Source organism: Calidris pugnax, unplaced genomic scaffold (assembly GCF_001431845.1).
Source record: "Calidris pugnax isolate Ruff unplaced genomic scaffold, ASM143184v1 scaffold36, whole genome shotgun sequence".
NCBI lineage: Eukaryota > Metazoa > Chordata > Aves > Charadriiformes > Scolopacidae > Calidris > Calidris pugnax.
This window is the reverse complement of record NW_015090825.1, coordinates 2,673,035-2,698,074: the sequence shown is the minus strand read 5'-3', so window position 1 is coordinate 2,698,074 and position 25,040 is coordinate 2,673,035. Positions and strand designations below refer to the sequence as shown.

The window sequence follows — 25,040 nt, the reverse complement described above, 5'->3', positions numbered from 1 at the left end:
GTGCACTTTAGGAGTACCTTGCATTATGTAAAATGTCACTTCTTTGAAGGATAATACCAGTTAGTTAACCAGAGGTATGGCTTCAGAGGGAGTTGGTCAAACACCACATCAGTTGTCTAAACTGCCCCAAATTGTGCTGTCACTGTCCATCAGGTCCTCTGCAGTTACTGCCCATTTGCTGTCTTGCACCTGTGGTAGGTGAGAAGTTCTTGTCCTCCTTCAAATGACTCAACACTTGCCTTGGGGCTACACAGTGGGCGTGCATGGAGTTATGGTGTAGCTACTGCCTACAGCACCCGAGACTACCTTAGCCCACAGAAATTTGCTTGTGCAGCCTAAGTGCAAGTTGTGTCAGCTCAAGTCAGCTAGATAACTTGCTTAACCTCAAGTAAACCAGGTTGTCCCTACTAAAATATATATCTGTCTTCTGGAGTTTGTCTCCATCGGTGAAACTGGCCTATTAAAACCAGTACAAGTTTATTGGTAGGCAAGTCCTTAATTCTTAAGAAAATGGAGTTAAATCAGTAAAATAATTCTTAACTTGAATTAGAATGTCCCTACAGACCCTGTAATTTTATCAAGTAAGAGGGAGGTGGTTTTAACTAATTGCATTAGTTCGTACAAATGTCGTTTGTGGACTCATTTGGGCCAGTAGACTAAAACTGGCATAAAAGATAGAATAGAAATTTTGACTATTGAAAAACTTTGAGCAAGAAATGTTCCCATGGTGCAAGAATCCTTTGAGGCAGGGTGCTTTAATACTGTAATTCATGGCTTGTCCACAGGGGAACATAAGAAAGTTAATCTAAGCTACCTTTTAAAGAAGATTAATTAAACCTCATTAAAACTCTGTATGGACACTCATTCTGAGAATTAAAGGGGTAGGAAGGGAGGTGAGTTAAATTAATGACACTTGAATTCTACATCAGAGGCCTAAGCACAATTTATCTGAACAGCTTTCTGTTCTTAATGTAGTGAATATTATTTCATTTTCTTGGATGTCCCCAGGTAGGCAAAGCTACCGTGAATTGCAGCTGTTGAATTGCCCCAGGTTCTACAGGGGGTGTCCCCAAGAGGGGCAGTTACTTCTCAGCTGTTACGGCCAACCACAGACCTGGGAGCCATTCCAGGTGCCACCAGGTATCCATCAGCTGCGGCGGTGGTGGCACCTGGCACAAAAGGGAAGGACCATTTGCCCTCCATGACTGAGTTTTGTCCACGGTGGTAGAAAGGTCAGACAGTGCTGTGGTTGCGGTCGCTGCTGCAGCACCTCCTGTTCTGTCCTGCTGGGGTTCACCTGGCCCTGCTTACGAGAAGAAGGGTAAAAGTAATTTCCAACAGAAAGACTGCGCGGGGTTGTTTCGTCGTGTTGCATACATCACCTTCCCCGTAGCTTTCAGAGATGAGTCAACGTCGGTTTCCAGTCAGATCTGTACCGAGCTGCAGCTGGGTGCCGAGTGGCTTGGACACCCTGTGCAGGTACCACCATGCCCCTGCCTTCTCACTGCCTAAAGCCTTCCAGCTGGGCACAGAGAAGCTTCCCACCAGGAGATTTCAGAGGCAGCCTGTGTGCCCCTTCTCCTCACCCTTTCCTGCAGCAGACATAGGGCTGCACAGCGCTCACAGGATTTTGCAACACCGGTGCTCGCTGGTAGCACAGCTTCTTCTCCCATCATCTTGCTGGTTGCTTCGTCACCTTTTACCTTTCCATCTGTTGCCTTCTGATTCTTTTCCTTCCCCGACCCTATCTTACTTTCCCACAGGGGAAAGGGAGGAATTCAGAGAGGGACGTAGCTGGCAGCATGTTAGTCACGTGGAGGACAGCTGGAAGCTCATCCTTGCAGGCAGCTCTTTCTCTGATCTCAGTTTCCCCCTCAGTTTCCCCCCAGGTTTGGAGACAGACGGGGACACGGCCAGCACTCCTTGCCTTAGAAAAGGGGTGTCTCCCAGCAGCAGGCACGGAGCAGTTTGCCCACACCAAGGTGAAAAGTCCCCTATAATTAGAAGGAGTTGAATTCTCTCTACAGGAATTGTTTGGAAGCAGCTCTGGCAGCTGTTTGCTCTCCGTCAGGGGTGATTTCTCTGGGGTTTTGGTGTTTGCCTGTTTTTCCATCTATGATAGAGAATTTTATTATTATGGGAAGAGGTGTTTCCATTGAAGCTGACAGGGTTATTAAAACAAATTATATAAAATGTCCTAGCCTCCGCCTTCTCCCCAGAAAGTGCAGTGAGAATGGAAAAAGTTGTGAAGGATATGGAAGCTTCTTCTCTGGAATGCCACCCAAGCCCCATCCCCAGGCCTTTTCCAGTTTGTGGTTGCTACTGCCAGAGCCAGCACCCCGTGGGGACAGCACGTACCAGGCTGGTAGCACAAGGACTTGTGCAGAGGGTAACTCTCTGTGGTGTAATTCTTCCAAAAATAAAAAAAAAACAGTGCATTGCAATCTGGAAATGATAGGGGAGTGATTGAACAAGTCTCTCAGAGGCATCCTTTCTCCCATGGTGAGTGGATGGGGTTAATTGTCTTCTATCAGTAATTTCAGTCTTACCCATAGTTCTGCTAGGGCTGCAGAAGGAACAACTATGTGGCATGGGTGACGCGACACGTGCTGTGAAATTCATTAACTTGCCACTACCCAGTTACTGCAGGCAATTAAAAGGTAAACAGGTAATCACGTGACGGCACAGGATTCAGATTGCGCTACTTGATTTCAACCATTATCTGCTGGGAGTCTTCTCCTGTCACCAGTGAGCTACCAGGTGGTTGCAGCAAAACTTCCGCAGCACAAGGTGACAAGGATGTGACAGGTCGTGCCTGCGAGCCAGGCGTGTGGGCAGTCATGCGGAGTGTCCCTGGTGTGTCGTGGCTTTGTGGCGAGCGAACTGGCTGGCCCTGGTGACGCAGTTTTGCTGAGAATGGACCATCCATCAGAAAAAGTGGTGGGAGCTGCAGTGCAGCAGGGAGGGAAGGGGACTGCTCCCGAGTCGTGTGCTCTTGGAAATGGATCCAGCAGCCTCCGGTTTGAAGTCGTTAGGCAGAGGATCGTGCTTTAATGCTCTCTGATCTAAATACAAAGGAAAAAGCAAGCGTGCTGCAATCAAGCAGATGCTGGCAAGAGGAGAAGCCATCATTTAGCCTGGCTGAAATCTGTCAGAAAGGTATTTTGCAAGATACAGCTGTTCCACTCAGAGTAGCTCTCTCATCAACCCAATTAAATTTCTTTTCCTTGAGCAGCTAAGAGCTGCCAGCCACTTCTATTACCGGCCACCGTGTATCTCCAGGCCTCCTTTTTTGCTGGCGTGGATAGACAAGAGCCTTTGTGCACTGGGCCCAATATAAACACAATGAAAATATGGTTTCTGCACTACAGATAATGCAGCCTGATGCCAGAGATGGTAGATGTATCTGGAATAACAAATGGGAAATAGAGGGAGACATACCAGAAGTGATTTTATAACAAATAATGTTGGCCTTAGTGGTCCAGCTGTCCTCTAGAGACGTAAGGGTAATGTTGTAGGTTGCCTGTTGGGCTCCAACAGGAAAAATAAATCCCTCATTCCTCCTGTATCACTCATGAGCTTTTCTTGTGGTTTCCTTATTTAGTTGAAGAGAACAAAACCTTGGAAGAAGCAGTGGGGTATTTCCATTGTTTCTCAAAATGTCTGACTCACACGAGGACAGATGTTCAGGCAGCATAAAGCTAATGCAGCTCTGCTAAAGCCTGTTCAGAGTTGAGGAGGAACTGGGCAATAGTTTTGTCTGAAAAGTTCTGGAGTATGGTTATATATGTAGCAGTGTTTTTAAAATTTAAAACAGAATCAAGGAGAAGGCTTGCTCTGTGGAGGCAGCTATGTGGCAGTAAGTGAATTAAATTAAAGCATCAGCCAGATTTGGAGGGAGGAAGAAAAGGCTTTTGTTTCAGTAGCAGGGTCGTATCTACAAGAGGTAGGTCAGGGCATCTGTTGTTTTCAACCACACAGGTTTCCATTACATGTAGATCTACCAGGGTTGTGGCAAGAATTGCTGAGTACTGCTGAATTTTGCCAGAGCATGGAGTTGCCGGTGTGCGTGTCCCTGACAGGGGACAGGGACGAAGGGAGGAAGGTCAGCCCATTAGAGCCACTTGTGTGACCACATCCCTCATCCATGTACTGTTGGCATTTGGGGAATACACTGCTCAGTGCTCTCGGGCTGTAAACTCACATTTTGTGTCCTTTTTATCCTCTACACCTTGGGTTGCTGAGGGAGGGTTTCCACTCTGGAACCAGTCAGTTACTTCCTAAGTATTTTGAATTGGCAAAGATTTTTTTTATCGAAATTGAATTCTTCTGTAGAAATGTGTTGCTTTCAGCACAGCTTTTGCTACAAGCCAAGGAGGGCTCCCGCAGGCCCAGACTGCCGGGCACTTAGGCTCCCAAACTTTGGTTTTCTGGGACTGATGGAAGCTCGACCTCCTTGTGCAAGAGAGTAACTACAAAGCGCTCACTCAGGAGCGCGCTGCTCAGTTCCCAGTTGCCCTGGCGGGTTGCTCCTTGCCTGCACAAGCAGCAGGCTGAGGGCAAGCAGCTGTCCCGAGGGGCTGGTTGCCCGAGCAGACAGCTGCTGTGGGTGGTGTCTGAACCACACACCTCCTTAAGCCAGGATAGATAGGTGATCTGAAGGTGATCCGCTGCTTTCCGGCTCACAGGAATGAGTTGATGGTGGTGAAAATTGTGTCACTACCAGAAATAGCAAAAGTTTTAAAAATCCAGAAGGCGCAGCTGACATGTCTGCTCAGTCTATTCAAGCGTGTTTCAGGAACAGAGAAAATTTGTGGAGTAGATTCAGTCACCTGCAAAGGATGAAGCATCACAGAGGATGCTGAGGCATGAATGTTCATTAATGATTTAAAAGGGAAGTGTGGCTGTGAAAGGCAGTATCAGAAATCCTCACAAGTCCGTAACAGCAGTCAAATTAATGTTTGCAGTTCTTTAAAAGTGTTTCCTGTATGTCTCTTCAAAAGAGCCTGGATGCACTAAGGGAGGGCTCTGCCATCCTTTTTTCTGCTTCAGTACACACCTGAAAATAAATCCAAGATGGATTTTCTTGTAATAAATGTTAAATGAGAAAACAGAGCCAAGACTAGGTAAAAGAGTTGAATGCTCAGTTAGAAGTCATCAATTCCATGGCAAGGTTAGATGAGCTAAATGTGTGTAGATCAGCAAGAACTTCAGGAGGGAGCCTAAAAAGAACTGAGAAGCTTTATTCTCTTGGACATTAAACATCACATCTAATCAGTTGGTAACTCGCAGGGTGATCTCTGCATGGGGCTGCACATGCGCCTCTGTGCACGTGTGTGTGTGCCCGTGAGTGTAACGTGGAAGCGCCAAAGCATCTGTAAATGCAGATAAACTAACTCCAGCTCAAATTTAATCCCATAAGCAGCTCTTCAAGACACTCACCTCTGCATAGATTCATTCGGTGGGTTGTTTAAAAGTCACATTAGCTTATTTGACTGAGATGATTGCAGCTCTTGTCTGCGCCTAGGGAAGTCACTTAGCCAGGAATCAGACGTCCTCTAGCCCTACAGCTATGAGAGGCAGAAATGTATACCTTTGGTTTTGGTGGATCTTTATTAGCAAAGTGGCTGTTCAGCTTCTGCAGGATCCTAAGCACTGCATTTGAAGCATCAAAGTAACTTCCGTACGTCTAATCGTATCTTTTCCTTATCTTCTGACTTCATCTTCTCCTTTGTCTTTTACAGTCTCACATGAAATGTTTAAGAACAGTTTAAAGAAAAATAATTGCATTGGGTTTCTGTGCGTCAGTGGAAGGCCAGCCTGTTCTCAGTGCTTGATCCTTTCTGGAAAGAAAATCCTATTGCTGTCTTTCTGCAGCCGAGCCATTTGAAAAACTCTCACTAGCTGAACACAAGCCCTGTCTGGGTGTTTTGTCTTCCTTATCTTTTGTCTGTGTCTCAGTGCCACCAATGAAAGGAAGAGAGAAACAGAGCAGCTTCTCACGCTGACATTGACATAACTTGGCACTTGCTGGAGATTAAAGCGACTATGACAAGATCTTTATTTCTGAGGCAGTCACAGGGATCTGAAGTGCTGACTTCTGTCAATACGGCAATGGCAAGCCTCTCTGCCTCTCCCTCCTGTGAATGCTGTTGCTATGAGAAAAGCAAGAGGCAGAGATGAGACAAGACATGATTTAACCCTTCAAATATTTTAGGCTTTACCAGTATGCCAGTGGCTTAGGATAAAATGAAGAGAGAAAAAAAGTAGTGTGAGGCAACACTACCGCGGGCTTATAACAATACAACCATGAATTGTGCAGCTGCATCTGTCCAACCCATGCAAAAAGAATACCAGTGCCTAGGAACTGACGTGTAATGCATAGGGCATGGCCATCCTTGGTTGCAAACCAGTATAAAATCATTAACCTAATGGGTTATTCTGACTTAAAGCAATTGGGAATTTGATGTACAAGCCCTACTTTTCACATTTGCTCCCGCTATGAGATATACCTGTTTGCAAACACAGATAGCATAGTTTTAGAGGTCCCTTATGAATTCTTAGGCCCCTCCATTGGGCTGAGGTAGCCCTCTGAGAGGGAAAACTGCTTTCTTCCTGCTTGTTCCAGTCTGCAAAGGTGTGGCCTCCATTTCCCCCCAGGCCAGGCACGTTTTCTCATTTTGCCTTTGGGCTGCTGCAGGGAAACCTCCACAGGGAAGAGGGCACACACAGTTTAAGTGGATCAGGTTCAGCTTAGTCAACACAGGCTTGGACAAAGTAAAATTTAGTCCCTGCTTGAAGCAGTTTTGATCCTGTTTTGAGTCTGTTTCCTAAAGGCTAAAAAATGTCTGAGTTGTCTGCTTGGGATGAAAGTGGCATGAATCATCAGGGAAACCCAGGAGGAAGTACCTGAAATTTTCTGTCCTGGCAAACATAGACAAGTGAGCTAGAAGCAGGAGCAGGAAGACTAAACTCCCAGTCCTTGACCTCTTTAGTTTGGTGCAGAGCATTTCTTTTTACCCAGATGTCTCTTCAAAATGGATCAATTGATGTTGTAGGCCCTCTCAGTGAGGTCCCAGAGTTTAACTCAATGTGGTTTTGGGACTTGAAACTTTCAGATAGAGAGTCCTCCAGAAATGCTGAGCCCCATTGAAGCTAGTAGAAGAACATGAGCCAACAGTGTGCCCTTGCTGCAAAGAAGGCTAATGGCATCCTGGGCTGTATTCAACAAAGTTTTGTCAGCATGTCAAGGGAGGTGGTCTTTCCCCTCTACTCAGCACTTGTGAGGCCACAGCGGGAGTGCTGCGTCTCTCAGTACAAGAGGGACATGGACATACTGGAGAGAGTCCAACAAAGGACAACAAAGATGATAAAGGGGCAGGAGCATCTCTCATGTGAGGAAAGGCTGAGAGAGCTGGGACTGGTCAGCTTGGAGAAGAGAAGGCTCGGGGAGAGCTCATAATGGCCTTCCAGTACCTGAAGGGGGCCTACAGGAGAGCTGGGGAGGGACTCTTTGTCAGGGAGCATAGTAATAGGAACAAGGCGTAATGCTTTTAAATTGAAAGAGGGGAAATTAGATTAGATACCAGAAAGAAATTCTTCACTGTGAGGGTGGTGAGACACTGGAACAGGTTGCCCAGGGAACTTGTGAATGCCCCATCCCTGGAAGTGTTCAAGGCCAGGCTGGATGGGGCTTTGAGCAACCTGGTATGGTAGGAGGTGTCCCTGCCCATGGCAGGGGGGTTGGAACTCAGTGATCTTTAAGGTCCCTTCCAACTATAACCATTCTATGATTCTTTGATCTTATCAATGTTTATAAATTCCTGAAGGGGAAAGAGCGCAAAGAAGACAGAGCCAGGGTTGTTGTATATTGTGACTTTTTGCATTATTCCTTGAGGCAACTGCTTCTTATTTTTTTGGGTACAGTCTGGTATTGTCCTAAGGAGCAGGTTTAATAGTCTGAATTATTCGGTTGTTTGGAGATAATCCTTCCAGACACAGGTGAAGTAGTATTGCCACAGGGCAAGCAGGCATCACTACTGGCAATCGTTCTGCACACCTGGATCAATAAATAGATACTTGACTTGGGGGGAAAGTTTAATTATTGCGTTGTTGTGTTGGGAGGATGGATTGGTTTTTTGAAATGTTTGCTTTCTGCTAAGGTTTTTGAGAAGCGAAATTCAATTAGTGTTTGTAAAATTGCATGGGAAACTTCACAATAATTACCAAGAACAATTTGGTAAACTGATCTCAGTATAAGTGATGTTTCTGAGCTGAAAACAGTAAAAATAATGAGTGATGAGTGGTGGGAAGAAGAGAAGGATGACAGGCCAAGTAGGGACCAGCAGTGTGTTAGCTGTGCCTTGTGCTCTTGGGCATGGCCAGTGCCGCAGGGGCAGGAAGGAGGGGAGCGCTCCCATACTGGGTCCCACTGATGACTGGGGGAGATCCTACCACTGTTGGGATGGGCCAGGTGGGAACAGTCCTATGTCTCTGGACCACAGTCCCACCTCCCATGCAAGTCACCTGCTTTAGGCACTCGGTGACAGCAGGGGCTTCCTCAACTTCTCTTCTTGGGTTCAAATGCCAAATGGCACTTGGGTTCACTATTGGGTTTCCTCTGGTGTCTTTGGAGAACCTTCCCCCAGCCTGGCTTGCCGTGGCATGTGGTAATCTGTTGATACTGTAGAAGAAGCCAGACTTTTAAACCTACAGTATGTTGTTGTTGCTACTTTATAGGTCTAGCGCTTGTTTACTGCTTGACTTTATGATGGTAAGACTTGATTGCTGTCAGTGATGGTCAGTTTTGGGTGAAAGCACTGAATTTCACTGAATTTCACTGAATTTTTTAGAGTTGGAAGGGACCATAGAGATCATCTGGTCCAACTTCCCTGCCACAGCAGGACCACCCAGAGCTTGTCAGAGCATGTTACTCAGGACTGCATCCAGGTGGGTCTTGAAAATCTCCAAAGAAGGGGACTCCACACCCTCCCTGGGCAGCCTGTTCCAGGGCTTCCTCACCCTCACTGTGAAGAAGTTCTTCCTCATATTCAAGTGGAACCCTTTATGTTCCAACTTGTGCTCGTTGCCCCTTGTCCTCTCACTGGCAACTACTGAAAAGAGTCTGGCTCCCTCCTCCTTCAACCCACCCTTGAGATACTTGTCAGCACTAATAAGGTCTCCCCTCAGCCTTCTCTTCTCCAGACTGAAGAGTCCCAGCTCTTTCAGCTTCTCCTCATCAGGGAGATGCTCCAATCCTTGAATCATCTTTGTTGCCCTACGCTGGACTCTTTCCAGCAGTTCCCTGTCCCTCTTGAACTGGGGAGCCCAGAACTGGACACAGTATTCCAGTTGTGGCCTCACCAACACAAAACCCTTGTGTAATGCTTGGCTATGGGCAGGGAACCAGGGGTGAGGGTTTGGGTGCTCCTGCCCCCTTGCCTGTGGCTGTTTCGGGCAGGGGCTGGGGAGGAGCAGGCCGGGTGGTGGTTGAGCTGTCGGGGAGCGGTGGCAGTTCCCCCGCGGAGCCTGCAGAAGGGTCCCCTGTGGTGCTTGAGTGGCCGGGCTGGTTGTCACCATCCCCCAGGCACTTGGGAGGACTTTGCCAAAGGCAGAAATGTCTCTGGAACAGCCCCCAGGGTGAGATGGAGGATGGCAGCGAAGGGAGATCCCAGTGATGAACCCCAGGGTGACATCGAATAGGAGGGGATGGTGATGCTGCTTTACCACATCTTTTGTAAGATTTTTACCAAATTTACCACATTTTTTGTTTTTACCATATGTTTTATGCATTTGTATTTTAGGCTCCATAGCTAATGTCACTCAGGCTGAGGTTGGGGGTGATTCGTGACACAGAAGAGAAGGGACGCCACCTGCCAGGTCCTCCCCTTGTCCCGTGGCTGGTGGGGAAAGGACTATGTTAGGGCAGTTTGGGCCCATTCGTGACACAGAAGAGAAGGGACGCCACCTGCCAGGTCCTCCCCTTGTCCCGTGGCCGGTGGGGGAAGGACTAGTTTGGGGCAGTTTGGGTCCGTGGGTTTGTATTTTAGGCTCCATAGCTAATGTCACTCAGGCTGAGGTTGGGGGTGATTCGTGACACAGAAGAGAAGGGACGCCACCTGCCAGGTCCTCCCCTTGTCCCGTGGCTGGTGGGGAAAGGACTATGTTAGGGCAGTTTGGGCCCGTGGGCACTTTGTGTTTGTTCTTCCCGGGGGATTCTGTGGTTTGTAGAGGTGAGTTCCAGCTCCATCCCGGCCCTGTCCCACAGGCCTGGAACCGGCGCCTCTTCCCTGCGCCTTGGCCTCCAGACATTGTCCCCTGGCCCCGGGCTCATTTGCATGTGGAAGGCCATTGGCTGCGGCGTTTCCCAGCAGCCTTTGCTCCCGGGTGCCTCACGGCAGGGCCCGGGCCGGCAGTTGCCCGCGCTGCTGGGGCGGCTGCGGAGGCGGGAGGAGGCGAGAGGCGGCTCCGGTTCCCCCGGTTCCCCCGGCCCAGGAGCTGGAGCGGCGCTTCCAGGCCTGACACGGGTCCGGCGGCATCGCCAGCGCCGGGGCTGTGTCTGCCTGTGGCCTCGCTGTGTAGGGAAGGGCAGAGGCCCAGCCGCCGCAAGCACGTCTGGTTCCCGCTCCCCGCCAGGGCCTGGCGAGTGTGAGGAGAGGGGCTGCGGCCGCTGAGCTCCCAGCCCCAGAAGGTCCATCCGCTGGTTCCCCCAGTGCCTTGGTGGAGCATGGGCAGGTTGGCGAGGGTGGCCGGCCAGCCCTCGGGTGGAGATGGAGGAGGAGGAGGAGGCTTCTGGCTGGTGTTTGTGGACGGGACAAGCCCTGTGGAGCCAAGGCCGATCCCCCGGCGCCAGCAGGTGCCCCGGCACAAGCAGATCCCCCGGAGCAGACAGATCCCCCGGCGCAGGCAGATCTCCCGGCGAAGGAAATGCCGTTTGCACAGCCTCTTGATCCTTACTTTGTTTTGACTTGTGTGTGTCTCGTTCCCTAATGTTTGTAATTTCGCCTTTAAAAAAAAAAAAAGTTATTTCTGTCACTGTCCTGTTCCAAGAGAGAGTCTTAGAACTCTTCATTCTTGTGCTTTTCAAAAGTAAATGGCAAGTCTGCCTACCACTTCAGTATTGCTTTGTATTTTGGTGATGAAACTACATGTTTGCCAGTCATGCTTGGTTTTGGTTGGTAATGAGTGCAGCCTTCACAGAATGCCTGTTCACGTAGTTTCTGCTATGAGGGGCTCAGGTCTCTCTCTCAAGCAGAGCTGTTGGAGGGCAAACTGGGGAACACCACCGTCCTGATGGTTCCTAATGGTGCCTCTTCCAGCTGCATCCATGAAGGGGAAGAGGTTAGGAGAGGAAGGTGGAAGGGAAATAATTCACCCTTGAGAAGAGGTTGTTTTGGAGTTGTGTCATCAAGGCAGCCTGGTTCTGTCAGAAGGCATGGAGATTAGGGCTCCTTGTAACATTTGTTTTATGAACAACAATGATGTATGTAAATACCTAAAGGGGGGAGAGTATGAAGAGGATGGAGCCAGGGTCTTCTCAGAGGTGGGGCAATGGGCACAACCTGGAAAGCAGGATATTCCCTCTGAACATCAGGAAATGCTTTTTAACTTGTGAGAGTGACCGAACACTGACACAAGTTGCCTAGGGAGGTTGTGGAGTCTCTATCCTTGGAGATGTTCAAAAGATGTCTGGATATGGTCCTGGGCAACTATCTCTGGGTGGCCCTTCCTGAGTGGAGGGGTTGGACCACATGACCTCCATAGGTCCCTTCCGACCTCAGCCATTCTGTGATTCAGTGAACATAAAGATTTCATCAATATAAATGGAAAGATTTGTCACTCTCTCCATATCTTACCTGTTTTCATGCTGTTTTCACCCTTGTTGGCTTGGACTGGACTGCCAGTTGATGTCAATCAGCATAGTTCCACTTAACTGCAATTAACGTTCAGAGTTAAGCCGAGTAATTATTGCCAACAGTTTGGTCCTTCTCTGTCAGACTGCAGAAGGGTTCAACATTGCACTTGCTCACTCTGAAATAGGAAAGCTGCAACTACACAAGGAAAACACTTAGCAAAGGTACCAAAGAAATCCATCCTCTCCCTTTTTCAAAAGACTCGATTCTGGTTCTTTATTTCTGCAAACTGTTGACCATCTTCATCCTGTTGGTTAACTTAATTTCTAGCACGGATTGTTTATGCTTAAGGGCCACTGCAAAGTCCCATGCAGCAAGTTTTTACATCACTGTTTGCCAGAAGCACCAATCTATCCTACAAAAAAGACACCACACTGTGAACGTGTGCTATTTCCTTTTTTTTTTGCCCCTGCAATTCTGCTATCACTATTCGCAAGAAAATGTTGAATTTAATTAACTTTTGATCTGACACTGCACAGTTGATTCCATGTTCAGTGTTACCCTTGGTGTCAAGATTGCAAAGAGGACTCGGTTGTCACACCTGATACCTCCATAAGTTTGCACTTACCTAATGTGTAAATAGAGGCCAGATGCTGCTCCACAAAGGTAATTGCATTTGCATAATACTGGAGGATTCACTCTGCAGGGCTGACTTCCAGGGAGCAAGGTGGGGAGGCTGCGTTGGGGTGAGTTGAGTGAGTTGAGCCGAGCCACCTACTTGGGCTTCCTGATTTTGTCTTGGAGCCCAGGGAGTTCCTACAGGGGGTAGAAGAGCGAGAACTTTCAGTTTTTCAGTAGATTGTTGTGGACTTCAGCTGAAGATGGAGTAAATGTGACCAGGAGACTCCCATGATGATGCTCTGTGTTGCAGTAAGAGCAGCAGCTCTGAGCAGCTGTGCACAGAAGGGACAGCTTCAGCTGTTTGGGCAGCCGTTGCTGCTCCAAGAGCCACTGTGATCTCCTCCAAAGCATGAGCCTGGGTGGGCTTGGTCAATGAAAGGGCCAGATTGCTGCAGAGAAAACCAAAATTCTACACACCTGGGGACCACTCTTGAAGCCTCTTCTCAACCAAGTAAACTGTAAGGTAACCTCACTGCCACAGGTTTGTGTGTGAGCATTGCAAGATCAGTAAAAATTAAATTATTAGATATTAGATGATATTAAGTATGTGCATGTGTCTATTCCTAGGAAAATGGAGGGATGCAGACCTCAATCCAGAATGTGACCCATAGCATACCTGGGAGCACGTGCTGTGCTGCCAGTGGTGCACATGGCAAGGACTGGTGGCCCGTTTGTCCCTGGTTCCTCCTTGCAGTGATTTCATGCCTGCTCTGAGCCCAGGTTGCTCTGGGTTTTGTCTAGTTTTAGAAGGTTAGATGTGACACCATGAAAGGTGTTATATGTGCAAAGATAACAAGTAGTCATGGCCCATAAGGGCACTGGTTTCCAAATCTCTACAAGCAAGGCTGCTGCTATCTCTGTGACTAAAATAAGGAGCAGATCTTGGCATTTGTGTGGTCACCGGGGTGTGCACTGCAAGTCTGCACACCTTTATCGATTCTCCGCCAGCAAGTGTTGGCTGAGTAATGTGTGTTTTCACTACAGATCCTACTCTGTGTCTGCCTTGCGGTATGTCTTGTGACTTCTAATTTCGGTTTTCCCTGGAAGCAGTGGGGCAAGTATTGTTACCCAGTATTTGCCAGCTTATCGCTGCTGTGTATGTGTTTCTTTCAGTCCTATTGATCTGACCCGTTGCCAGTTAAAGAAAGAAATGCGTTTCTAAATGCGTTTGTCTTTCCTCCAAGGAATCTGCTGCTTTTAAGCAGAAAATAGTTACATTTCTTAGCTGTTTTCCTGTGTGGTTAAGATAGGGCAGTACATGAGGCCAGGACCTCACTTTGTGTTTGGGCTTGACCCTGTAAGCGCTTCCTGCAGCACGTCTCGTTTCGTGTAGCACCAGGTCAGGACTGCTTCAGCAGTAGGTCATGGCTCTTTGTTGGTAGACCAGGGTGGAGGCCAGCTGTTAAGGATGCCCCAGCAGACCCAGGCTGAGGACGCCCCAGCAGGCTGAGGTTCAGGGTGTTTTACTTGGCCATGAGCTGAGCCCTATACAGGCACTTCCTCTTCCATGGGCAGAGGACTTCAATCATCTGGGTCATCAAGTCACCAAGAGTAATGATTGCTGAAATGGCTTCATTAAATCATCCAGAAGTCTGGCTTCTATTCCTTTTTTTCTTGAGTCCAGAAGTTGGTAACCCCGGACCTGGCTCACGGCTGTTCCTGCTTGGTGTCCCCTGTGGTAGAGCTGCTGCTGTGTCAAGCACCAAGACCTGCTGTCCCTCCCTCCGTGCCACATCCACTCGTGGCATGGTGCTGGCTTTGGCTGCAGAAGGCCTCCTTGCTGTGCCCACCCTGACATGGGGGAAGACAGTTTTTGTATTATTTTATTTTACTTTATTTTATTTTTCAGTCTATTTTATTTTTCATGTAAAAGCTATTAGCCAGTTTGCCAATTGAAAGAGGAGGAGGTCTTCTGCACCAGTACTTACTCATGTAAAGATGCTGATCAGCTGAAATGTTACAGCTAAAGTTGAGTGCTACATCATTTAATGAATGACTAGTGTACACTTCAGCACATCTACAGTTGCAGGTGGGGGTGAAGTAGTTCCCATCATTACGTCCAGTTGTTAGGCTACAATTAGACACCAGAGATATCTTTTTCATGTATAATTTAGGAGGTAAATGGTCCTGTAATACTCTGCTGAAGAGAGAAGTGAAAAGCAACTGAGTGAGACCAGTATTTCTGGATGTTACTAGTGGTGGGTGCTCTGAGTCAGAATTGGAAACTGTAAAGGACCCATAACCTTTTACAAGTACTCAGCAAAACACTAGGTTACTGCTGGTCTGTTAAATGCAGTTTGCTGTTTAATGGTGGTTTAGAATTGTTTTCAGACCCAGGTGAGTGAGGCGCTGCCTGGGGCAACTTGCAGTTGTCCAGCCAGAACTGAAGCAGCCTGCGGTGAAGATGAATGCAGGGAGGCTCATACAGCAGAGGAGCTCAGCAGATGACAACAGGGGGCTTGCCCAGGACCTGAAAGAGGAGGTCAGGATGGATGTGGAGTATTATGAAAAAGCAGATGTCAAGGGGACAAAGCAAAGCGTTGAAACAAAAGGAGTGAGGCATGAGAGAGCGACGGCACGTGGAGATCCAGCTAAGACACTGAAGTGGAATAACACGAGCCAAGCATCAATGAAAAGCAGCCAGGAGAAGCAGGCAGCAAAAAGAACAGCCAGTAGCTAGGTTTATTTCTAGCCTCTTGGCATGTGTGAGACATCCTCTTCAGGTGTGTGTGATAAGCCGTCATGTCCTCTGGCTTAAGCTGTAGCTCTTTTGTCTCCAAGTGGTGTGATTTATGTGGTTGGGTCTCTGGGCTGGTGCCTCCCCTGCCATTAAGAGGGCGATGCGTTGCAGGATTTTTAGAGTAGATCATTTTTCACTCAGTGCAACCCACCAGTTCCCAAGATTTCACGACAGTTGGATGAAGTGGTGAATATACCCTTCTTCTGCTAGTGGCTTCTCTGCCCACCAGGAGTCCTTGAGAAGAAAGTTTCATCTTGGTTCTACTTAGTGCTATGCTTGCAAGCGTTTTTGAGCAGACAGTAGTTCACAGAGCGATGGGGCAGAAACTGATGCAGCCTGCTCTGTGGCCCAGGAGCAGTCTCTATTTCATTATTGGTCTCCCTGGGCAGGCTGTTAACATTTGCCACCAGTTTTTGCTGCTGAAGCAGTGAAGTTTTGCCACCTCTTTGTTCCCTAATACACATAAAAAGGAGACGTGTAATTTCGCATCCAGTTTTGGGGGTGAGAAGCAAGAGGCATAAGCAGCAAACGATACACAAAACCAACTCCCTTTCTGCCACATGCCAGGGAGCCAGGTCTTTTCCATAAGATGTCCACACAGGAGCATGGGAAGCCTAAAAGTCTGCTTCCTAATTTAGCTGGGCTGTCTAATGAGACACACCAGACCATCAGCAGCCTAAATAGCTTTTCATGGCTGTGACTGTCTCTGGGGATTGCCTCATGTCTGGGTTTTTTTACCAGAGCCTGAGGAAGTGAAGTAGCCAACACCAGGTGAAAAGTGGTGGGAGGCAAATTATTAATTTCTGGGCTCCTTTGCAGCTCACAGCCTGAACCCCCCCCCCCCCCCCCGATGGGCTGGCTTGGTGCAACAGGGTTTATGGTCATTTCAGAGCATTCATTTGGAAGTGCTGATACTATCCCGTCATATTTTAGGTGTCTCTTTTTTTTAAACCAAAAATTAAAGGATTTTGGTTATGGTGGTGAATAAAAGGACAGAGATGGAGCCTCAGGGAGCGTGCAGCCATCTAGATGGTCCTAGATGCACAGGGACAGAGGCTGCAGGCAGGTTTGCATCTTCCACCAAGCTGGATCAATGGGTCTACCCACCTGCATGTTCACTGCCTGTGAAGAGAAGAGCAGGTTGTTAACAATTAATACAATAGCATACAGAAATAGAGAATTGTGATTGTGGTTATTTCAATGCCGTGGTAAAATAAAGCCAAGACATTTTATTCTTTTCTTTTTTTTTTCTTTTTTTTTTTTAAGAAAAATTGTGGCAAATGTTACCAAAATAGAGTTTAGGTTTCTGGCAGCTTTGCAAGTCGTGTAGCCTGTGCTTAGATATACTGTTGATAATGGCTTAACAGTATTTTTTGTTAAAACGTACGTTCATTAAAAAATGCCAGCATGCAAAAGGTTAAAGCAATAAACCTTAGCCTCAGGCAGGTTTTAAGGTTGTGTTTGATGAGGACTCCTCAAGTCCTTAAATGCCTGCTTGGAGTGGCCTCCACTTTAGGAACACTTTGAGGCTGAGAGAAGTCCCACGTATTGAAAAAGGAAGCTGTGGCCTTACGTGAGGTTACAAAACTTCCAGCTGTTCTTCTGAATGAATCTGTTTATTTGCAGTGCCAAAAGACAACTTTATTTCCTCTGTACTTTCAGAAGAAGCCCTTGTGCTCTTTAAAAACTCAGTAGGAGTTTGTGGTTAACTTACAGAATTAACAGGGATGGAAACCTGAGCGGTTCAGTGCGTCTGTTCTCACTGGGGTGACTTATGGTTTTGACTCATGGGGTTTTGTTCCCTAACACAAAGAATGTTTTGTTCCAGTAACATACTGGAGTGCAGCGACGGGGGGCACACAGACGGCCGGTGCCACGGTTCAGCAGATGGGGCAGTAACTTCATAAAGTAGCTACCTCGATGACCTCTAGTCTTAAGGGTATGTGGCCCTTCTGGGAGTGCTTGCAGATTTACATATCAAAAAGAGTAGTGCATAGGGTCCTTTTAATGCTTTTGGACTACAATTCTCTGTTTCCAAATGATTTAATTACAGGTTAATGAAGCAAGGGATACGGTGTTACATGCAGATACACACATCTGTTATGGATGCTGAATATAGATCTTTTCCATTTTCAGTGGTGTTCACATATTCAGGAGTCAAATCCCCATTATCTATGCCTTGAGAGTAGGGCAGAATCTTGTCATAATATTACATTATAATCCTTCCAAAGATAATGAGGTGACTCTTGTTGCATTTCAAAACAGTGACCAAGATGAGGATTTGATTCCACAGCTACACTCTTCCAAAAGTACTGAGGTACTTGCAACTATTTGATATTGAGCTATTTTGGCCCTCAATTGAGAAATAAATAGGTCAGGCAAGACCTTTGAAAAAATTTAATAGATACATCTCACACTTGCTGAGAAGCATGAAGCTCTCCTGCTAAAATGAAATTGGGATCGTGAAAGGTCATGGTTATCTTTTAAAGTAAGTTTTTGCATGTCTGCAGAGCAAATACTGTACTAAAGATAAGGGTAGAGTCTCTCTTTTATTATAATGCTCCAAGTTTTCCTTTTTCTTCCAAATTACAACATAGCTTCCTACAAGCTAAGCAGCAAGCCTGCTAGATATGACTTCTGCTTTATTGCTATATAGTGACTTACCAAACTAGTAAGGCATCAAGCAGTGAGTACAAGAAGAACCACGAGCTGTCAGTATGTTAACAGCAAGAGAAAGGTGAGGGATAATGTGGGCCCACTGATGGATGAGGTGGGCACCCTAGTAGTGGAAGACACGGAGAAAGCAGAGTTGCTGAATGCCTTCTTTTCTTCAGTCTTCACTGTTAGGACTACCCCTCATGAATCTGTGGCCTTAGAGGCAAGGGGGATGGTATGGAGAGAGGAAATTTTTCCTCTAGTAGAGGAGGGCCAGGTTCGGGACCACTTGGCCAAACTGGACATTCATAAGTCCATGGGGCCTGATGGGTTGCACCCACGAGTGCTGAGGGAGCTGGCAGACGTTATCGCTGGACCACTCTCGATCATCTTTGAGAAGTCGTGGAGAACAGGAGAGGTGCCTGAGGACTGGAGGCTTCTTCACGGTGAGGGTGACGGAACCCTGGAACAGGCTGCCCAGGGAGGTTGTGGAGTCCCCTTCTTTGGAGATTTTCAAAACCCGCCTGGATGTAGTCCTGAGTAACATGCTCTAGCTCTAGGCAATCCTGCTTCAGCAGGGGAGTTGGACTAGATGATCTCTATGGTCCCTTCCAACTCTAGAAATTCAGTGAAATTCAGTGAAATTCAGTGAAAATGAAAGGAAAATACTTTTTTTATTATTATTTTATTGGTGACTTTTAAGTCCTGCCATAAAGTTTTCAGAAACTGTTGTCACGTGGATAACAATCCCAAGTTGGCTTTATTCTAAAACTAATTTTGCCTTTATAAGCTCAGTTACTTACAAATTTGGAAAAGGGTCTAAAAAGGACCTTATACATCTTTAAGTATATGTAGATGTCCATGTAGATAGATGTATACATGTCTATGCATGTATATGTATCTATCTACATTTACGTACAGCTATATAAAGCATTTTTAACTATACTTTGCTCCATCTTAAACTTCTACCAGAAGTGCCTGGTGGTGTCACACCAACAGGTGATTTCATGTGTAGCACAGTGGACACGGTGGAAACCCCTGGTGGAGAGAAGAGTTTAAACGCGCCTTTGGGGCTGGCACCTAAAGCAAAACAGAAGCTTCCCCTGGCCTCCTCAAACTGATCTGCTCCAGGAGATGTCCATCCTTCCTCTTGAAGCTCCTTAACCTCCTCAGCCCCATACTGTCCCGTATTACAGTGCCCTCTGAAGTGAGGTCTGCGTGCTGCTGTGGTAACAAGAGTTGGCAGGTCAGTCACTGTTTCTGACCCCTTCTCTCACCCATGCTGGGTACCAGCATCGGTGAGGCCATAGGGAGGTGGTTGAGTCACCATCCCTGGATGTGTTTAAGGGACGTTTAGATGCGGTACTGAGGGATATGGTGTAGGGGAGAACTTTGTAGAGTAGGGTAGATGGTTGGACTCGATGATCCCAAGGGTCTCTTCCAACCTCAATGATTCTATGATTCTATGATAAGAGGTAGGACTCTGCAGCCCCCTCAGGGCCATGGGATCTGCCGGATGCTGTGGGCTTGCTGTTCCCTGCATCCCACTCCTGGCTGGCTCAGAGGTGCCACTGCCACAGCAAGTCCCCTTCTGGCTGCCCTTCAGCTGCAAACTTCTTCAGCGAACCCACCAGCCACGCCTGGGGTTCGCTGAAGAAGAGAAATTGGAAGAATTGCAGAAATGGAAAGCCCCACTTTCTCGTTAGGGTTGTGGGGCACCCCTGCCCCTATTGCTACCTTTCGTATATCTCAGCTAACTTGTGGGCTGAGGTATGAACCTGCAGCAACCTCCTCGCTGGGCCATGATCTTAAAAGCTCATGAAGAGGAGCAGGGACTGCCTTATGCCCTGTGACTCAACCTGTGACAGCCTAAGGACCGGACCTTGGGGTCGGAACACTTCCCAGTCGTGTCATGTCAACACAGCTGCAGCAAGGACCAGCTGGCTCTGGGTCAGGGACATTTGGCTTTGAGAGAGGCGTGCAGTGACTGCAGCGTGGTGACATTCTGCCCCTGGGCAGGGGCTGTGGCCAGGCAGAGGTGGCCCTGAGCCACTTCTGAGCTTTCTCTGAGCCTGTGGACACTCCTCTGGGCCACCCGGGCTGGGGTAATTTGTAAATAAGTGATGGTGCCGTTCAGGTCATTGGGAAAGTTTGGGTTTGGAAAGCTGAAATAGTCCTCGCTGAATATTGGGACGGACTTGTATTTGGTTAAATAGAGACTCAGAGGATGTTTGTCATGGAATAACACAGCAGAAAAATACAGGAAAAATGCTCTTTTACAAGTTCAGGGTGTGTTCTGCATAGGAACAGCTCCTGCTTGCACAGAAGCTCCCCACCAAGAAAATGGTTTAAAGGAACTGCCCCGTCCAGCGCCTGCAGGAAGGCCTGGAACAATGGCCAACGCAGGAAGGATGTTGCAGGTGGATACGGCGTGGTTTTGCCAAGGTGCAGAGCAGAAGAGAAGTCGCCGTGGCTCCAGTGGACACCAGATGTTCTATGACTTTTCAGTAGGTTTTGAAAAGCATCCCGTAGATGCTCTGAGGAGGAAGAGTAGCGGCGGGCTGCGTTAATACAGGCAGGTTTCACACTGTGAATGTGATATTTTGTGGCTTCTTCACTCCAAAGGTGGGAACTAATAGAGGCAGAAGTGGGTGGAGATTAGCGCTGCTCTTGGGAGAGCAGGAGTGAAGGTCAAGGGCAAGACAGACTGATGGAGAGCAGGAGTGAAGGTCAAGGGCAAGACTGACGATGAAGCTTATGCAAGTGGTTATGGAGTTGTGATTTGGAGAGAAGAGGGTGTTTCTCCGGAGCAGTGAGCCAACGGGCTCTCCAGGCACAGCAGCTGCAGGGCAGCAGTGGTGGGGACATGGTGAAGCTGCTGCTCCCCAGCCCTGTGATGGAGGGGTGTCACAGCAGCTGGAGCTTGGGCTCTGAGTCTCCATCCTCTCCGTTCACTCCAGGAGCCCACTCCAACCCAACAGAGCTGCTGGAAGCCTCCCTGAATCCCCTCCAGAGCATCACTCAATGCAGAATACGGCTCAGGCTTTTGAGGTGTTCATCAGAGGAGGAGTGTATAGCAGAACAGATCATTCACAGCCAGGAGGGAAAGCAAAATAACTTTTCAGGCATGTAAGGCAAATAGGAAATCAGGTGGTGTTAAGATGTCACTGGACAAGGACACTTTTTTCACATGTACAGTGTCACAGTTCTGCTAGTGGTAACTTACTTGGTGGCAGCACAGTCCTAGTGAACTACTGGGTTTCATTCTCCACTGCTGATATTTAGCCACCCTTTTTCAAAAGAATCAGAAGTACTTAAATGGCAGAAAAATAAATAAAACCTTCCACAAAGTCTGGGCGTGAGCAATGCTAAGCAATGGCTTTTGCTACTAGTATTAAATATTACGATTTAGGAGGCCTGTTCCAGAGACCATTGGTGGGGGAGCCTGGAGGGGATGGCCTAATGCTGGCCTTTGGCAGCAGATTATAGGTTTAATGCAATTGTGAATGTGCAGTAAGGTAGCAGGCATGCTGCCCTTCTGAGGGCTGAAAAGAGCTTGGCTAAATCCCAGCAAGACAGTAGGGGAGACCCTGGAGCAGATCTCAACATGATAAAAATTGAGCCCCTTCCTTCTGTTATTTTAAATGTTTTCTCCCATATAGGCCACCAATGTCTTGGAAATAATACACGTGCCTTCACTAAGTCTTCTGAATTATTCCTGTATTATTTTTGTCTGGTTTAAATTAGTTGAATAGCTATGGGCTCATTCTGCTGTTAGGTTGGTGTTTGCAAGCTTAAAGATTCACTACATACACCCTTATGTTCATACTTGTATTTGTGACTCTCACAGAGTATTACAGGACATAGCCCATCTTCCAAGATTGTTATTCATTATATAAAAACTCACTGCACTGGAAATCCAAATTCTGTCCATTCTCTGTTGGCCACTATTTATTTTCCATTCATAAACTTTTATCAAGGAACTCCAGGCAGCGTTCAGGCAGCGCAGAGGCCGAGGGGTGAAGTCAGCCATTCACAAACGAAGTCACAGGCTGATAGTCGCCCAGAGACACTGGTGGGTGAATCATCCTGAGCAGCAAAAACATCCTGAACATCAGGATCCTTTCACATGCTGGAGGAAGTGTTGCAATTTTACTCATTTGATCTGCATGTTGCTCTCCGGAGGCTTTCATCCCAATATGTTTCTTTTTACGATAGTTCAGGAACATATTATGAAATCTGGAATTCTGCTAAATTCGAGCAAACTTCTTGTGGAGTATTAACGTTTAGGGTTTTGATTCTGCAGTAAAATATGTCAAACGTGGCCATATAGCAATACACTAAAATGGGAATTTACTTCGAGTTGCAAGAGGAATCTTACACATACATACAGAGGGCTCTGCTCAGACAACACAGGAGGTCTCATGCTGCAACTGTGAGTGGAAGGGAGACTGCAGCTCCACAGGGTTTTCCTGTCACCTCTGCAGCCTTATAAGCCCATTCGTGGGTGGAAGTGCAGAGTTAACAGCTAAGGGAAAAAGATTTTGCCTGTGGGTAAATATTACTATGCTAGTTATAATGTGACTTTTGCCTGGATAATGGCAAGTGCCAGGGAGGGGGCACTTCACTATAAGTATTTCTTGTGGAAAATATCCTGGAAGAAGTATTTCTGAGTCTGTTTTACCTTTTCCTTAACCCTTTTGGTATTGCTTAGATTGCAGTGACACCCTGTGGTACCAGCTGCTGGTGCAGCACTTGGCAGTAGTTCATTCAGGAAGCCAGTATAAGACTGGAATAAAAAAAGTCCGGGGATGTTATTAATTCATCTTCACAGACTGCATCCTCCCTGACTGCCGTTGCACTAAGCAGGTTGTACATTGCTGGATTTAAATGTAACATTGCACTAAGCAGGTTGTACATTGCTGGATTCAAATAGCAAGAGCTGGGATTGTTCAGCCTGGAGAAGAGAAGGCTCTGGGGAGACCTTATAGCAGCCTTCCAGTATCTGAAGGGAGCTACAGGAGAGCTGGGGAGGGACTCTTTGTCAGGAAGGGTAGTGACAGGACAAGGGGTAACGGTTTTACGTCGGAAGAGGGGAGATTTAGATGAGATACCAGAAAGAAATTCTTTGCTGTGAGGGTGGTGAGGCACTGGAACAGGTTGCCCAGAGAAGTTGTGGCTGCCCCATCCCTGGAGGTGTTCAGGGCCAGGCTGGATGGGGCTTTGAGCAACCTGGTCTGGTGGGAGGTGTCCCTGCCCATGGCAGGGGGTTGGAACTTGATGATCTTTAAGGTCCCTTCCAACTCTAACCATTCTATGATTCTGTGATGTGTGCAGTGCCTGCACAGTGAGTCTCTCTGGTTCGACTCCCATCTCTTGGCTTTACAGGAAGAGGAATCAGCTGTGGTAACAACCCAGTGTCTCATCACAGTGCACCTTTGCTGTGTAACTCAGTGAAAATGCTTGCTGCCTCTTTGCTTGTCGTGGTGAGCAAGGAAAGCTCGTGGCTGGAGGTGACAGTACTCATCTTGCATGTTTTCTCTCTTTCAGGGGGTTCATGAGTCCAAAGGTGTGACTGAAGATTATTTGAAACTGGAATCCCTGATCCAGAAAGTCGTTTCTCCTTACTTGGGCACATACGGTCTGTATTCCAGTGACGGACCCTTCACACACTCTTCCTGCATCTTGGGTAAGGATCACAGAGACTGGATTTGTCACAGCACGGAGGGCTTCACCAAAGCCTTGGTCCACAGAGGGCCAGGGCCCACAGGAGAGGAGGCTGCCAGTATTGATGCAACACAGCCAGGCTCCTTTCCCAGGGACGTGCTCTTTGCAATGGGCAAAGTCACAGTGGCAGGAGATGAAAACAGATCATCCTAACGGGGCTCATTAATAAATCTGTGCATCTAGAGTGTGTTTAGCATTTACATTCGATCTTTTAATGACAGAGCTTTAACGCAGGATGCTTTATGGGCAGGGAGAGGAAGAAGCAGGAAGCCATTTCTAGAGTGCTGAGTAGTGTCTGTTCATTAGTGCACAGAGGCTGTTTAAAGCAGGGAAGAGAGTAGCAATATTTCTCAGAGAAAACAAAGCAATAAGCTTTCAAACATGGAAAAGCTTTCTGTAGAGTGGAAGGTAATAAGCTGTTCTGCATCCCACTGGAGATAAGAAAAAGAATGGAGCACCCATAGCAGGGGAAATTCAGATTATATGGAAGGAAAAATCTCTAATAGTCCATAAAATGCCTCTGGAGGCTGTTGAATCTTCAATGCTAGAGGTGCTATACACATGTCATATAGATAGGCATCCAGAAGGAGCAGGGTGGGTAAACATGGCCCTGCTTGGTGACAGGCTGAGTGAGTGACCTTCCTGAGTCCCTTCCAGCTTATTTTCTATGATTCTTTGAGTTAGGAAGCATTCAGTGACTTCTGTGAAGGCAAGATTTGGCCAAGATGAAGGTCTTTTGAATATCCCGCTTAATAATGCAGTTTATTGGAAAACGCAAGGGAGATACTACCATTGTCAATCAAAAAGGAATTGTGGTAGTACTTGAGTACTTTAATGTAAACAGTGTGATGGCCTGCTTCAATAGAGAAAATAGAGGGGAAAATAAATTCAATGATGTGTTTTCTATGCAGTCAGTTTAATCTGTTTGCTTGTCAGGAGTGCTCAATAACGTAGTTGATTTTCCCTGAAAGTTAAAGGGAAAAAATGGTTTTATTGCAGTAGGCATTTAAGAAACAGATCAGTTTTATGTGAATAAGTGGAGGCCAGTTATTTATGGAAAGTGGTTCAGGTTTACTACTTCATAGAATCATTGAGGTTGGAAGAGACCCTTGGGATCATCGAGTCCAACCATCTCCCCTACTCTACAAAGTCCTCCCCTACACCATGTCCCTTAGCACTGCATCTAAACGGCCCTTAAACACAGCCAGGGATGGTGACTCCACCACCTCCCTGGGCAGCCTATTCCAATGCCCAACCACTCTTTCTGTGAAAAATTCCTACTGTTTAGTCTAAACCTATCCTGTTGGAGCTTGAAGCCGTTCCCTCTCGTTCTGTCACTAATTACCTGTGAGAAGAGACCAGCACCAACCTCTCTACAGTGTCCT

At 47.2% G+C, this 25,040-nt stretch overlaps 1 protein-coding gene across 3 annotated transcripts in view; it reads left to right on the top strand.

The window, feature by feature from the left end:
- Positions 1-25,040, top strand: part of PRR5 (proline rich 5) — a 106,069-nt gene that overhangs the window by 77,621 nt on the left and 3,408 nt on the right. For all 3 annotated transcript variants that reach the window (XM_014940162.1, XM_014940161.1, XM_014940163.1), the window contains one exon: positions 23,479-23,617. In XM_014940162.1, coding sequence (XP_014795648.1) covers positions 23,479-23,617 — 139 coding nt within the window. The remainder of the gene's footprint in view (positions 1-23,478; positions 23,618-25,040) is intronic.